We start from the raw sequence: 16,333 nt of genomic DNA, 5'->3' as shown, positions 1-16,333 counted from the left end.
GTACTTGCAACCTGAATTAGTCACTGTTGGAAACAGGATGCTGGACTTGATGGATCTTCGGCCTGTCCCAGTATGGCAATGATTATGTACTTATGTAGGTTTTGGAGTAGAGGTCTTGCGAATCGGTTTTTGTCTTGCTTCTGTAATTTGCGGTTTATAATTTTTTCAATGTTAGTTCCTTGCATCCTGCGTATATTCCATTGCAGTAATCTGCATGGGCGAGAAACATGGTTTGGACGAGCGTGAGAAAAACATCCTGTGGAAAATAGTTTTTTTTTTTATTTCTTTGAGTTTCCACATTGTGTGGAACATTTTTTTTTTGTACTGTTTGCTACCTGTTCGTTGAAGGATAACTCGCTATCTATGGTAATTCCTAAGATCTTCAGGTTGTCTGCTGTAGGACAAGTTGTTCTCATAACATTGATAGGTGTAAAGAGTTTGGTATTATATGGTGATTTGACTATCAGGCAATGTGTTTTTTTTCCCTATTCAGTTTGAAAGCTGATGCCCAGGATTCCAAGGTATTTATGTTTTCCAATATTTTGTTAGTAATTTTGGATGTATCTTTTTTAAAAGGGATGAAGACAGACACATCGTCAGCGTAAATGAAGGGGCTGAAGCCTTGATTGAATAGAGATTGTGTGAGGGGAACCATCCTTCTGGTCCAATGCAGAATTTTATATCTGGAGGGCATAGGTCTAGAATTATGGGGTCTTCTTTATCGTGGATCCAGGTTTCATTGAGGAAGACCAATTCGAGGTCTTCATCCAATATCCATTCTTCGATTCTTTCGGTTTTGTTTACCATTGATCTAGTGTTGATGTAACCCACTGGTATTGGCAGATAATTGTCTTCCATTATCATAACTTTAAGAATTTCCATTAATTGGAGCTCTTTTGGGTTTCGGGGTTGGTTGATCCCTTTTTTGGCTGTCTGTAGCGACTGGGTTATTGTGGGGTGTGTGTCTCTTCATCAGTTTGTTTGGTTGGGTCTTTTCATCTACTAGTGTGAAATCTGTTTTGAAGGAGTGTGGTGTTACTAGAGATGCGATGTATTGGTATTACGTTGTTGTCACCTTATGTATGGGTTCCTGTGGTGGACAGTAGCATTAGGAGAGATATGCTTACTAGAAGTCTTGTGATGTGCATTTTGTCTCTGTCGGTGTTGATAAGGAGCTGGGGTTTGCCTCGGTTCCGAGGACAGGGAGTGATGCGAGGCAGATAGAGGGTATTATGTGCCTCCACGATTGTTATAATGACTTGAGTTTGATTTACTTGGGAACACAGTTCCTTTAGGGTAAACCCTTCGGGTCCCTGGTGTCTGAATGAGTAGGGAAGCGAGATGGGAGCATGTTTGAAGGCAGCAGAGATGGAAGAGTAGGCAAGGTAAGCCTCTTCCCTCCTCTGTCAGTTCCCTGGTTGGCTCTACAGACCTGCTTCCACAGACCACCCTGTTATGCTGTCCCAATCCTCTTCCTGTCCGCCAAGATCAATGGTGTTTCCTGAGTTCAGTACCTGGTAAGCCATTCTGGTCCCTGGTGTCTGAATGAGCAGGAAAGTGAGCTTGGATGCAAGCCTGTTCTTCAGTGTCCTTTCCTTGGCCTGGGTTTCCCTCCCACTTGCGCCAGTCAGGACAAGCCCTTGTTTGCTGCGAGTCAGACTGGCTCCTCAGTAGCTTCCCTCTCTCTATGAAGATGGCACCACCCAATCTCGGTGTATGATAAGCGATTTTGCCACCTCCGGTTGTCTCTGTTCAGTCTTGCAATCCGTCTGTGTTGATCTGGATCAGCTCCCAGCAGCTGTGGTGTTGGGGTTGGCTGCCCAGTCCTTCCTTCCTCTGTAGGTTTGACTCTGGTAAGACTCGTTGCAGCTCGAGAGATCACACCACCTCCATCCACGCCACTCTTCTGCAAAGACTTAGGCCGAGAGGGTCGTCGGCTGGGGCATCTTCAGTGACCATCTCACCTCCGGATTGTGTGCACCAGTGCTGTTCCCAGGTGCTGCCGGGGAAGTCTCATCCAGCAGTGGGTAAGTTCTCCTGTGGTGTTTCTCCCAAGCCTCTGGAAGGTGTGGTCCAAGATGCCATGAATCTATCATGAAATGCCGCTTAAAAGAAAAACACAAATAAGGAAAGAGAGAGTCCTTCCAGAATCTATTTATGTTCCCTCACTCGAGGAATAATGGCAATCTGGATTGCACAATGTGTTTTGGTTTTGTGACTATATGCCATAATTTTCATCTCTTTACTTCTGAAAAGCATCATAAGAGCTTTACAATTCACAAAATAAATAGGAACATAGTTTAACTTATCCAATAGATGGCATTTTCAGTAGGACTGCAGCCCCAAATACCATGCTAAGATAATGGTGTCAAACTCAGAAGGTAAAAAGAAATTGTCATTATTGCACCATGAACACCACTATCAACCTGGTATTATTTTGATGTACTCCACCCATGTACCAACTATGCCCATGTGCTTAGTCTATGAGACAGCAAGATCAAAGCTCACATAACCATAATTCCAATGCATGGTATTAGAGAATGTATAATATTTTATAACAGATCTTGGGTATCAAACTGTAAAGCCAAGTCACTCATTTTAATCAACTCGGTTCTAAAACCCCAAAACACAGATCACATTACAGATACTTTATAATCAACCATCCAAGATTCCACACACACTGAGGTCTAAAATAAAATTATCCTTCAGCTCATCCCCTCTAAGCCTTTCCCTGTGCTGCGAGTTACTGAAATAAATCAAGCTAGAAGACACATGGGAATAATGCATACCAGGCAAAACAAAACAAGAAGGAAGCCACAAAAACCAGAAAAACCAGAGATCCTGTACTATTATCTGAAGAATTTCTACTTACCAGACCATGAGAGAGAGGGAATGCATATCTTGTGAGATTTTCAAATATCTCCAGCTTGCTCTGCTCTTCCTGTCTATAGGCCAGCCGTAAATTTCTCATATCCTGTCAAATCAACCACATTTTTCAAGGTTTTCAATAGTTATAGTATTAGCAGTGCAATGTTCCTTTTAAAAAAGGTTTTATTAAGAACATTTCAAAATTAATTGGACATTTCCACTCGCATACCTAAGTGAGCTCCTACTTCCACAGATAAAAAGAATCCTCACTCATTCAAAAAGCAGTTTCCTCATTAACTTTGGTCAGAAATGTGATAAAGACACAGTATAGGTGATATCAGTTTCCAGCACAGACTAAAAGTCCAGAAACATCTGGATTTTTGAGTATGTGAAATATTTCCTGACTTCATACACTATCATCGGTCCCCCTCTAAGTCAACTGTTTATGGAGATTCTCCTCCCTTTACAGGTAGGCAACTACACATTCTACACAGTCACAATAATGCAGCCAAACTGTAGGTGACTGCCAAGCTGAGGGTTACCCGAGACACCAATTATACCTGCAGAACAACTCAGAGAAATAGAGTCTGGGCAGTCGATAATAAGCATTTAAGCAAAGAGGTTCTTTAGTATAGTCTGGCCATTCTGGAGGACAACACAAAGTGTGGATGGAAGTCAATGTCATTACTTTGCAAATAGCCAACACTGATAAAGAACTTATGTTCGCAAAGGAGGATGTTCTTTGAGGATGGTGGATCTGCTTCAGGATAATAAAATCTAATACAGACCAACATTCATTTGGACATGGTACATTGTTACCAGAGAACCCATCTTGACAGATTCTAATGAGATAACGGTGGCATGCTCAGAAATATTCCCTTTTCCAAGCGCAGCACCCAAGAAGCAGGCAGACCACTGGAGTCTCAATGCATGGCTGAGTTGACAACACAGAGAAGAGGGATATAGATTTGTAGGAACTGTGCATATTCAGGGGAAAGGGGGTCTATTCAGAAAATATGGGCACCACCTTAACCAGTGTGGAATCATGTTGCTGGCGCTAAGCTGACAGTCAATGAGGAACACATGGCTCAAAGTCAGATATCTGTGAAAGATACTATCAAAAAAGGGAAGTTAGGACATCCCAACAGACAAGTTGCCAACAAAGGCAAAAGCCAGCCAGATGCCTGCCTTTAACGGAAGAGCAGACCAAGTAAATATTGCAAAATTACCCCTTGTGAGGGAGTCTATGTTACAGCCACTTGCCCTTAAGGATATACCCTCACAGAGTCAGAACCACCCTAAAACTCAGTCCCGCTCATGCGAAGTGACACAGGAGGGGTGGAGTCAGGAGGGCATGGTCCAGGAAGTGTAAAAAACAGTGCACAGCTAGGTTAAAGGGGCCTAGAAGGAAGCGTAGGATTAGTTTATGTTATTTTCTCCCTTGCCTGTGATGCTAACAGGAGCTCTTTTACCTGGCATGTTCTGTTTCCCTGAACCTGCTGTGTGACTCCGCTTTGTCCAGGCTCTAGACCCGCCATCACTCATGTTACTACATATGGTTCTGGTGGTGCGATAGGAGCTTACCCTGCTAGAAGCCGGAAACCTTAGCTTCTGTGGATCTGGGCCTGGTAGCACTACCACACAAAAATGGGCAAAAGGGTATAGCCCTGCCCAAGTTAGGGACCAGGTATAGTTAGTGCTAGACAGGCAGGCTTTATTTTCTGGTTTGTTCCTCTTGCGCTGTGCTTGCTAAGGTTGCACAGACACAAGGAAAGACTGCTTGAGGCCCTGGTTGAGGGGCAACAGCAGCTGCTGCAGATTATTGTGCAGAGGAACAATAGGCATTGCAAAATTCTTTGGCGGCACAGCCAAACTCCCTGGTATAAGTAGCCCAAGTGCTACAGTCACTCAGGCTACATATTTTGGTTCTGGTGTTACAAAGATGGTAACGGAGGATGACCCGGACTACTTTGACTAAATTTAGAGAACTGCTCACCTGGCTGGGTGACAGTAGTATTCAGACTAAGTTTCAAGACGTCAAAGGGACAGCCACCTATGCAGAAGTAAAGGCCGCCATTCTGGAGAGGATAGGATAAACTCAAGCAACATTTTGAAAGGGGTCTCTAAAATTGAAAAAATCATTGGAGCTTTTTTTTACCTGCTCAAGGAAGTAGCCTGAAGATGATGGCTCCTACCGGAGAGCAAGAACTGGGCTGGAGATAGGAAGAGTTGTCCTCAAACAGTTCTTTGAGGGGCTCTCTCTGTAAATGAAACAATGAGTGAGGCAACACCCTAAATTGAAGCCAGAGGGCACCTTGGGCTTGGAAAAAGGCCTTGGCAGCCTCCAACTCAAACCTATCCCTACAAAGATAGGAAACAAGATGAGTCCTAGGAAGAGAAGAGAGAAGGCAGGTGCATTAACCCTAAGGACCTGAAACCGTCTTCTAGCCCTCCACCGACCTGGTCAGAAGATCCGCTCACTCTCACATGTTTAAGGTGTGGAGAAAGAGGTCATATGGCCCGGGACTGCCAAGAGGCAGAAGAAAACACCTTGGATGTGAACATGATAGCCCCGCAGTTTTGCAGAGGCTTCCCCACTTGAGAGACAGAGTTGGGTGCAGCAAGCTGAATTGCATGGGAACCTCTAACAGGTGCTGAAAGACTCTGGCAGAGCAAGGACCCTTGTTTGGAGTGGATACCAGACTACAAGTAAAATGAAGAACAAACTGTGACATTGTCATGAGTGCATGGGGACCAGAGACAATATCCTACAGCTCACATGTCCATCAAAACACAAGTTAGGTAGGTTCAGGTGGTGGTTTTGCCATGGCTTCCTTACCCAGTTGTTCTGGGCTAGGATTTTCCCAACTTTGGACCCTCTGGGTCTAGCTAACCTGTTGGCCCAAAGAAGGAAAATCCCAACCAGTATACAGGGAACTCAAAACTGCCTAAACCACGCAGTCCGCAGTGGTTAGAGAAACCACTCTACCCTCTGAATACAGAAGCTGCAGTTGATGAAGCCCACTTAAATAGTCTACCTGAGCAGAATGGAGAAAGAACTCATCCCGGACATAGAAACACAAAAAAACGTAGGCAGATAAAGACCATATGGCCTATCCAGTCTGCCCATCCATGCCTGATGTAAATTTTTGACCTTCGCAGCTGCTCCTCTAAGTTTTTTTTTTCACCGTTCTTCTCGTTTTATCAAAGTCTCCTTTTTGAAAGTTAAATGCTAACATACTGGATTTCCTGTGTGTACTTACTCCAAAGCCGATATCAAATCATATTACGGTCACTGTTATCAAGCGGCCCCAGCACCATTACCTCCTGCACCAGATCAAGCACTCCACTAAGGACTAGGTCTAGAATTTTTCCTCTTCGTGTGCTCCTGTACCAGATACTCCATAAAAAATTCCGGGCAGTTTACCTCCCTAGAATGCTCTGATGTTACATTTACCCAGTCAATATCGGGGTAACTGAAATCACCCATTATTATTATGTTTCCCAGTTTGTCAGCCTCCCTAATTTCTGATAACATTTCTACATCCTGGCCAGGTGAACGGTAGTACACTCCTATCACTATTCTTTTCCCCTTTACACATGGGATTTCAATCCATAGGGATTCCAAGATGTGTTTTGTTTCCTGCAGAATTTTCAATCTATTCGATTCAAGTCCCTCCTTAAAATACAATGCTACCCCTCTACCAATTCGATCCACCCTATCAATATGATATAAATTGTACCCTGGTATGACAGTGTCCCACTGGTTATCCTCCTTCCACCATTTAGTGTAATAGTACATTCAGTGGAGTAGTAGCTTAGTGGTTAGTGCAGCGGACTTTGATCCTGGGGAAATGGGTTCGATTCCCACTACAGCTCCTTGTGACTCTGGGCAAGTAACTTAACCCTTCACTGCCCCAGGTACAAATAAGTACCTGTATATACTACGTAATTCGCTTTGAATGTAGTTGCAAAAACCACATTTCAAACTGTGTTTGTTTTTCCTATTTATATCTTGCTCAGCAGTTGACAGTGTTAATTTGCAATCTTTGTCTGCCTTTTACTTAAAGAAACTTGGTCTACTATAGTCTCTATTGCAACCTCGCTATTGGGATACCTTATCTTCGAAAGATACCTTGTTCCGAACCATGCACTTTTGAACGACTGTCGGCCTTCCCCCAGTTTCTAGTTTAAAAGATGCTCTATCTCCTTATTTCCGATCTGAGGAAGAAGGGCAACCTTCGAAAGCTAATCAAGAAATGTATTAAGTTATGTCCAATAAAAAAAGGTATCATCTTATTTTCTTTTCCATGTTTTATTTTGTTTGATTTCTATTGAAAACTATGGGGAAAAGTGTACAGTGTATGGAGACTAGCTAATCAAGTTTGCTGCTGCTTTTTTTTTTTTTTTTTTAATTCTGTGTTTATTAATATCTTACAATTCCTCTTTTAAACCCAATCTTTAGGGGGAAGGGAAGGGACACAGATAGATAGGGTAGGAGGGGCAGTGATGAAGAAAGGGGTATTTGAAGTTTAACTTGGTATTAGCAAGGTTTTCTACCAATGTAGAGTTAGGAATTGATGCACTGTACTGGATAGTAGAGTTTGTAGAAGGGCAACCTTTTGTTTAGATAGAGAGTAAATAAATGTTTTCAGCACTAAAGTAGTGGCTAAGTCACCAAAGGAGAAATTAGATCTTACCTGCTAATTTGCTTTCCTTTAGTCCCTCCGGACCGGACCAGGATTGGACTGATGGGTTGTGCTCGCCTACCAGCAGGTGGAGACTGAGAAAAAACTCTGACTCTAGACAGCCAATAGGAGCCCTGGCCATGTGACCTTAGCCTCAGTATTTGAATAACAAAGCAGGAAAGAAAGAAAGAAAGACCTTCTGTGCCGTATGGAATCCTAGCAGCCACAAAGCACTCGGCAATGCCAAGTATCAGAGCTCACCAGCAACTCTCACCAGAGAAGTGGTATGGCCCGATATGTATTACAGCTCACCAGCAACTCTCACTAGAGAAGTGGTATGGCTCACTTGTACTATAGCTCACCAGCAACTCTCACCAGAGAAGCGATATGGCTCACATGTAATATAGCTCACCAGCAACTCTCCCCAGAGAAGTGGTATGGCTCACGTATAATATAGCTCACCCGCAACTCTCACCAGAGAAGTGGTATGGCTCACTTGTCTTATAGCTCACCAGCAACTCTCACCAGAGAAGTGGTATGGCCCACTTAAGATTTTATATATATTCCATCAACTGAGCTTACCAGCAACTCTCACCAGAAAAGTGGTAAATCATATTTAAGGTTTTATAGATATTCCAGCAACTGAGCTCTGCCACAACTCTCACCAGAGAAGTGGTATGGCGTATTTAAGGTTTTATAGATAGATTCCAGCAATTGAGCTCACCAGCAACCACCAGAGAAGTGGTATAGACCACGTAAAGTTCTGTATATATATAGTATTGTTCCACGAATCGTAAAGGAATGAATACACTTCCTACTGAATACACTTCCTACTTAATAAAAGAAGCTAAAGAGTAGAGAGAACATGGGAGGGGCCTGGTCCGGTCCGGAGGGACTAAAGGAAAGCAAATTAGCAGGTAAGATCTAATTTCTCCTTCCTTAGCGTCCCTCCGGACCGGACCAGGATTGGACTGATGGGAAGTACCAAAGCAGTAATCTGAAGGGAGGGACCCTATGAAAACTGCAGAGAAATGTTCATGCTGCATAGGCCACCTGGCGACAACTAACATGTAGTGTGTCCCAATGAGCAAAATAAAATGAAACTAGGACTAAGTTGCCAACTTACCAATGTGCACCGAGAGCACCAAAAATCGCCATAGTAAGAATAGAGCCCGCTTCTGAAGTTGTGGAATATGTTGTAATACGCTGTGGAACTGCCCTCTCAGCGAGAAGAGAAATAGACATTCTCATTTCCTTGATCCTTCGCGATATAGCGGGTTAGAAACAATGAAAAACTTTTACGCCTACTGGCTAGAAGGACAAAACCAATAAGAAAAAAACCGATTGGGAAAGGTGAAAACTTTAAACTACAGCAGACCGAAAAGAAGTTACCAACCGTAGAAGTATTCCACACATAGATCTACTTGCTGCAATGGCTACTGGGAAACACTGCTTGAAGAGGAAAACTTTATAGAAAAAGTTATGGCTACTAGAAAACAGAACTTTAAGAGTCTGTTCACCTAGTTCACCTAGCTGGTGGACGAAGCGGGAGGTACAGGTTCAGGACTCCTTTAAGAAACCGCTTTGACAGTGGATGCTGCATAAGCGTGCGGTTGTCAACAGTATCATGCATCACTGATAGAGCTGCCAAATGAACTCTAATGGATGAGTAAGACAGACAAGATTTCGCAAGATGCAGAAGATATTCCAAAACATGCAAAATGGATACTGTTTGTGGAATAAAGTGGCGAGAGGAGTACCACAGAGTGAACCGTCGCCACTTTGATTCATAGGACTTTAATGTAGATTTCTGTCTGGAAGCAATTAAAACTTGAAGTACTTCCTGCGAAAATATCAAAGATGTTGCAGACCCAGTAACCACGCCATAAGTTTGAGTGACTGGGGGTCCGGATGTAGAAGGGTGCCTTGGTTCTGCGTAAACACCTAGTGAGATGATGGAAGAAACGCATAAAGAAGGCTGAAAAACCCCTGCTGGACATTGGCATCTGTCCCTGTCTCCGTCAAGACTGTTGCTGAACGGAAGAAGCAAGAAATGTTCGTGAGCCTGAAGGCAAAAAGAGATAGCCCTGAAGTGTCGCAGTGAGGAAGTAAGACTGAAAAAATGAGAGTCCATTCACCTAAATGCAGGGTGACACAACTAAGAAAAAATGAGTACAAACTCAAGAGTATACTCTTAACTCCTCCTTGGCGGATGACATAACCCATTGCCATGGCAAGGACCAACATAGCTCTCTCCGCCTTGTTTGTCAGTAGGGAAAACAAAATTCACCCGAAGGTAAAACGAATTGCTGAGGTCCCCCAGAAAAAAAAATATATATATACAAACAAACTTCTGCCAAAAAGTGTACTGCACGAAGCATCCCAATGACAGAACTAAGGTTCTTGAGATAACTAGATGACACTTAAATAGTGCGATTGATGACCCTGAGATTCGCAATAGGATGAAGGAAAATTCCTTCTTGGGCATTAGAAAGTAAAATTGCATTCTGCAGAATAGAGCGAGGAAATGGCCGAAGGCCCAAGGTCACCAAGAAAAATATAAACTGGGATGTTTGCAGAGGAGACAAAAGACTGTGCGCCAACCTGACTAAACAAAGAGAAAATCAGAGATATCTGATGAGAGATCAAATGAGAGGCCTGGCTACAATCACCACCCAACCTAGAGACTGTAAGAAATGCAACACCCGGTGCGTGACCTGAGAACTCTGCTGATAAGACTTTCTCCAATTAGGCAGTCGTCTAGGTAAGAATGAAATGACCCTAAGAGCGCAATGAACATCCTCTTAGATCTATAAAAGAACGGAAGAGAGAGTACTGCTGAAAATGACCGGTTAATGCATAAGCAAAAAACTAGCCATTCTCTGGATCCTGAGGAGAAGAGGAAGGGTGACCAAGGACACCAGTTAAATAGGGCTACAAACTCCAACCCTATCTCTATGGCGTTCCATAGTTGGGTAAGTTCTGAATATAGAAAGTTCTGAATATAGGAGTCCACCAGCTATGGTAGTACGCTCCAGACAGAAAAAAATTGTCCCAGTATGAACGTCTGATTCACCGGCCTGTAATTTCTTGGATCTCCCTAATCCACATACCACTAATCCACGTACCACGGTCATGTGTCCTCCCTCACTGAGATGTAGATTGTAAGCTCCTTTGAGCAGGGAACGTCCTTCTTTGTTAATTTGTACAGCGCTGCGTAACCCTAGTAGCGCTCTAGAAATGTTAAGTAGTAGTAGTAGTACCAGACTCACACCCAATAGATATGAATGTTGAGCTTGTTTCAGGTTAAAACACCGAACCTAGGCCCAGGGTCCCCGGTGTTTCTAGTGGTGAACAGCCATGGCAAATATTGTATGCGTTAGTTTGCAGAATTACTGCAAAGCCTTGCTTTTGGAGCAGAGATTTCTGTTCGATACTCTCGTGAGAGGTTTTTTTTTTTTTTTTTTCTTTTCTTTAATGCTGTTCTGGCTGTAGAAAGGTGGACATTTGAGCTTCCCCAGAATGGCAAAACTTATGTACCTATGCCCATTAGATATGAATGCTGGACTTGATGGACTTTAGGCCTTACCCAGCATAACCATACTTATGTACCTATGGTATAAATACACAGGAAGTGAGTGAATCCCCTTCCAATTGAAAGAACACTCTGGAGTGAAGGCGCATAGAATGAAAATGAAAAAGGACAAACTTGGAAATTACCTGTAACAAAAAAAGTGAAGTTGTGCCACAGCCACTTGGTGAAGGCAGTGTAGACAAGACTGTATCTGAATTCAAGAAAGCTTGATATAACATCAGGTCTCTAAGGAAGAGGAAGAGATAGCAGATGGTATGTATAGGCATACTGGACCAAACCAGGATGTTTATAATCTGCCAATGCTGAACTGATAGAGTAGAGACAAACACGAGTAGATGGTTTGAGGACCGTCCACTATCTTTAAGTGAAAGGATGACTTTATTCTCTAAGTGACCATATGTCCTGTAAAAACCAGAAGAAAGCTAAAATGAAAAATGAGAGGCTTCAAGGCAGTTGGAAAAGAAGGGAAGACATGAATAAAGCATGCCTGCTAAGGCAGCTGAGTGACTGGGAGCTTGGTAGACAGGACTGTCCCTCAGAGAATATGAAAGAGCTGATATATCCCCATGGCATCTGAACAATATACTGTATGCCTCTAGAGAAGGCTTCTTAAAGTCGGAAAAAGAAAACACTGTATAACACTACAGCCATTGAGAGTGTCTGTTAAGTTCTTAAAACACTATATAACATCATACGCATGGAGTAAAATGCTTGAAAGGAACTAAGATATTATGGTCAGAATTGCAAAGTACCAATCAATTGACTCTTAGACAATGTAGTTCTATTCACCAGGGAATGAGAAAGACAGAAATTTACTCTATGCCTAGAGAAAGTTTCTAAAGTTCTTAAAACACTGTATAATACTACAGCTATTGAGGAAAATGCTTGAAATGAATTATGATATTATGATAAGATGTAGATTTTCCACCAGGCAATGAAAAATGACTGAGCACCAGAAAAAACTAGTGTTAACAGCCCCGTGATACATAGAAATTTAAAAGAAGAAAAGCTTGTTATATATCCATATATGAAAGGAGCCCCCTTTCAACCAAATATTGCCTGCTGATGTGAAGAGCATTTTAGAATACGCCGTTCAGCACATACAAAAGTGTACACATCTTGGAGCCGAACTGCTCTATGAACTGCAGCCTTACCTTCAGCAGAGAGATCCCCGACTGATAAGATGGAGGGAGAAACAAAATGGCCGCCGTTCGCTCCACTGGCCCTGTGGCGATCGTCAACAGCGTGCCCGACACCTCCGAACAAGCAGAGCCCAGTGGAACGGCGAAGAAACAACAGCCGGCGAAAAAGGCCCCGAAAAAACTGGAGGCAGCACCGGACCCGAAGAAACCTTGAAGGGAGAGCAAAATTTACACGTTCCGGCTGCGTGAACTGCGCGACGCTGACCGACAGCAGCTGTTTGAACTTTTAAGCCATATCGGAAAAAACAGGTGGCCGCGCTTACGCGGTTCGCACCTTTCTTTTTTTTTTTTTTTTCATTTGTTTAAACTGCCGCCACCAAAACGCAAGAAAATGGAGAAAATTAAATCTGACGAGAAAAATCGCTGTTTAAAGTCACAGACACTGAATTATTTTCTTCTATTTGTTTTTTTTTTTTTTTTATAACCCCTCAATCATAATAAAACACTGGAGCTGCCTGCTCGTTAGAAGTCTGGGGAAAGAAAGGCTGCTTCTTTGAATTTCCTTTTATTTGATTTAATTCTTTTAAAGCAGCTGCCTGTTAAAAGTGGCTGCCTCTCCCAAAGACGGTACACCTTTCCAGAGAAAGGGACGGCCCTTCCCTGCTAAGCCAGGGAGATGGGGAGGAAGGGGGGTGGACTCGAGACACTCGAGTTTAACACCCCCGAGGCTGTCAAAGAAAGAAGAGAAAGGAAACCCTGTCAAGCCTCTAAATAAGATTCCAGGCACAGAAGAATTATCACAAATATCTGTAATATCTAAAGAGAAAAGGAGAGAGACTAATGGGCTCACTTCCTACCTGCTGGGAGACTGAGAAAATACTGAGGCTAAGGTCACATGGCCAGGGCTCCTATTGGCTGTCTAGAGTCAGAGTTTTTTCTCAGTCTCCACCTGCTGGTAGGCGAGCACAACCCATCAGTCCAATCCTGGTCCGGTCCGGAGGGACGCTAAGGAAACTACTATGTTTACCTCAGAATTTGCATCATTGTATGTTTGCTACACAAATGCTTAATAAACATATTTTAAAATAAACCCAATCTTTAAGTTACCAAGTACAGAGCAAAATAATGTCACTTATCCAGAGAAATGTTAACTTTCTTTCTGAGAAGTTCTGAGAGAAGAGAAGTAGGACCTTTCCTCTCTCTATGTTGTTTGGATTCTAAGGAGACTGCTTCAAACAAACCCTTTGAAGCTAACCCAGTATTCAGATTACCCTTAGTAACCTTTGCAAATATTCTACTTCCTCACACCTTAATTAACACCTGCTTCAGGTCAGTAGTAGTGCTACTTCTTCAGCAGGCAAAGAACATAAAATTACTTTCTTCTATGACAGTTTTAGCCTTGCTACTATCCTTTTTAATACTCTGGCTGTTAAGTTTCTACCTCTAGAGAAAATGTCAGTTTAAAGCTATGGGGAAAAGGGTTGTACACTATGGAAACTAGTTAATAATGTTTGTTTCTCTCTTTTTTTATTTTTTTCTAAGACTGTACTAGGCCCTGCTGTGCCTTCTAGAGTTTATCCATTAATGCTGTGACAGAAAATTCAAGCTTTAAAACTATGGGGAAAAGGGTATGGAGACTAGCTAATAAAGTTTGATTTCTTTTTTTTTTTTAATTCTGTGTTTATCACTATCCTACAATTCCTCCTTTAAGTTACCAAGCACAGAGCAAAATGATGTCACTTACCCAGAGAAATGCCCTCTTCTCTCAGAGCTTCTCAGAAAAATGATGTAATTTTGTTTCTCTACTTTCCCTTGTAATTTTAACTTTGTTAGCTCCCTGGGTATGCCCAGGTTATTGTTAACTGTAAGCCACATGGAGCTCTTATGGGACTTTGCAGGATACAAGTGTCTAAATGTATGTATGTATATGTATGTCTATCAAAAAATAGTAGTTTTTAAATGTAAGACAAGTGTAACAGCTTCCTATTTTAGAGCACATAAGTAAATTTTGCACTGTAGATATTCATCAAAATGTATCAAAATGAAAACAGTTTGAACAAGTATGTTTCTAAGCAAAAATCAAATGCTTTACCTTACAAACTATTTCAATACCAGATGAGTTGTCACCATGACTCTGCACACCAATCTTTTCAACTCTGCTGATCACACCAAGAGGAACATCAAGGATAAAATGCGGGTCCTACAGTTTAGAAGTTAGAACATTAATGCGTACATCTATTTTGTTTCAACTATTTTATTGACACCTCGATATGTGATACATCACAATAATTGCATTATTATAGAACGCAGAAAATGTACAGTATTTTGACCTCATAACATTGAAACCGTGTCAAACTTTTATTGTATACCCCCTCCCCCTCCCGTCGCCATCCCACCCCCATTGTTCTTCACAGTTGCGGGAGCATGTTGATTTTTTCCAGGATGGGCTGAAATGTATGCCCGATCCGATCTCTCCATGTATCTGAAAAGCCACCTATTTACACGGCGTCCAGTCTCTGTCAAAAGGAGCATCCCTCTGACCCAGGGATACCAGAACATGTCCAAGGTTTCCTGCAATTTTGACTTTATTCAAGATACATTTTCTCCACCATAACACATCAGCCCCCACTCCATCCAACCGCCTCCTTTACCTACCCCCAAACTGCTCCCCTCTCCTACCCCCCCCCAGCAAGCGGCTCCTGTCTCGATCCCCAATTCCAGGCAGCCTTCGCTCCCCCCCACTTCCCTTCGACTTTATCAGGCACTGAGAAGCAGACTACGTCCCCTAGGGCTAAGAGTTTGCAGGTACGGCATCCAGATCTGGAGAAATGGTGCTCTGCATTTGGCGATAGTTTTGAGTCTCTAGCCTCCCATATATTTTATATAATTGTATTTTTTCCTGCTGTTCTCAGGCTACTTTGGGCTTATGTGAAGTAGATTTTATACTTTTATCAATTTGTAAAACTGTCTTCCCAAGGAGGCTTTCATTAAAAAGATAGGACTTGCTGATAAAAATCTAAAATTGCTAGAGAATGCCAAGATTATTGCAGGGGTTCTCAACTTAGCCTGAAAACTTGACTGGTTGAATGTGTCTCAAGGACTATCCACAATGGATATGCATGTGAGAAATCTTCATGCACCTCCACTGTATGCAAATCTCTCTCATGCATATTCGCTGTGGGTATCCTGAAAACCAAACTATTTCCTGAGGACTGGATTAAGAGCCCATGCTCTTGTAAAGAACAGTAACAAGGAACAATATACACACACTTAACACTCACCCTTTCCACATTCTTGAAGTACATTTTGAAGTCCGTCACTGTCAACATTCCACTCACTGCTCCCATAAATGGACAGATATACATCACATCTTTAACTGTAGAAAAACAAAGTGAAGCCTCATTCAGTGTTATCTGTGCTTGAATAAATTATTCAAAAAAAATTAATTATAAATGCCAAAAGACAACCTTATGGTTCCATCTTTGGTCGTCAACGTGATCACCATTTTATTGCTTATCAGCACAAATAATGCCACACCACCTGCTGTTTCAGGCATATGCAATCTCACAGCACAATGTAACCAGATACTACCAACACTATTGTAAGTCCACCAAAACGTAAATTGTAAGCCACTTTGAACTGAAACTTGTTTCTGGATAATAGTGGGATACAAGAATGCATAAATAAATATATACTCTGGCCATACTTGATAACTGGGTATAAGAACAGCCAAGCTGAGTCAGACCAATGGTCCATCTAGTCCAGTATCCTGTTTCCAACAGTGGCCAATCTAGGTCACAAGTACCTGGCAAAAACCAGGTATTGTGGTAAGAAAGCGAGAGCAGAAGGAAACCTCCCCAGCAGGCAAAGGCAAAAAAAAAAAAAAAACCCAGCAGGAAGAGAAAGGACTGACAGAACCAGGGATCGGGAGGTTCAAAAATATTACCTAGGCAGCAGACATCTGAGTTACCTAGAACACTCCCTGCAATTAAAAAGGAACCAATCATCTTAGAGGAGGAGGAGCTTCAGATTCCTTGGAG

The 16,333-nt window shown here is 42.3% G+C and overlaps 1 protein-coding gene across 1 annotated transcript in view; it reads right to left on the bottom strand.

Annotated features, from left to right (window-relative positions):
* Positions 1–15,670, bottom strand: part of LOC115459614 (myotubularin-related protein 1) — a gene marked incomplete at its 3' end in the record, with an annotated part of 45,822 nt that extends 30,152 nt beyond the window's left edge. Inside the window, exons 1-3 of the mRNA XM_030189423.1 lie at positions 15,575–15,670; positions 14,386–14,493; positions 2,873–2,974 (exon numbers count right to left, since the gene is read on the bottom strand). Of these exons, the coding sequence (XP_030045283.1) occupies positions 2,873–2,974; positions 14,386–14,493; positions 15,575–15,658 (294 nt within the window). The remainder of the gene's footprint in view (positions 1–2,872; positions 2,975–14,385; positions 14,494–15,574) is intronic.
* Positions 15,671–16,333: the final 663 nt, after the last annotated feature.

Source organism: Microcaecilia unicolor, unplaced genomic scaffold (genome assembly GCF_901765095.1).
Source record: "Microcaecilia unicolor unplaced genomic scaffold, aMicUni1.1, whole genome shotgun sequence".
NCBI classification, from domain to species: domain Eukaryota; kingdom Metazoa; phylum Chordata; class Amphibia; order Gymnophiona; family Siphonopidae; genus Microcaecilia; species Microcaecilia unicolor.
This window is presented reverse-complemented; position numbering and strand designations above follow the sequence as displayed.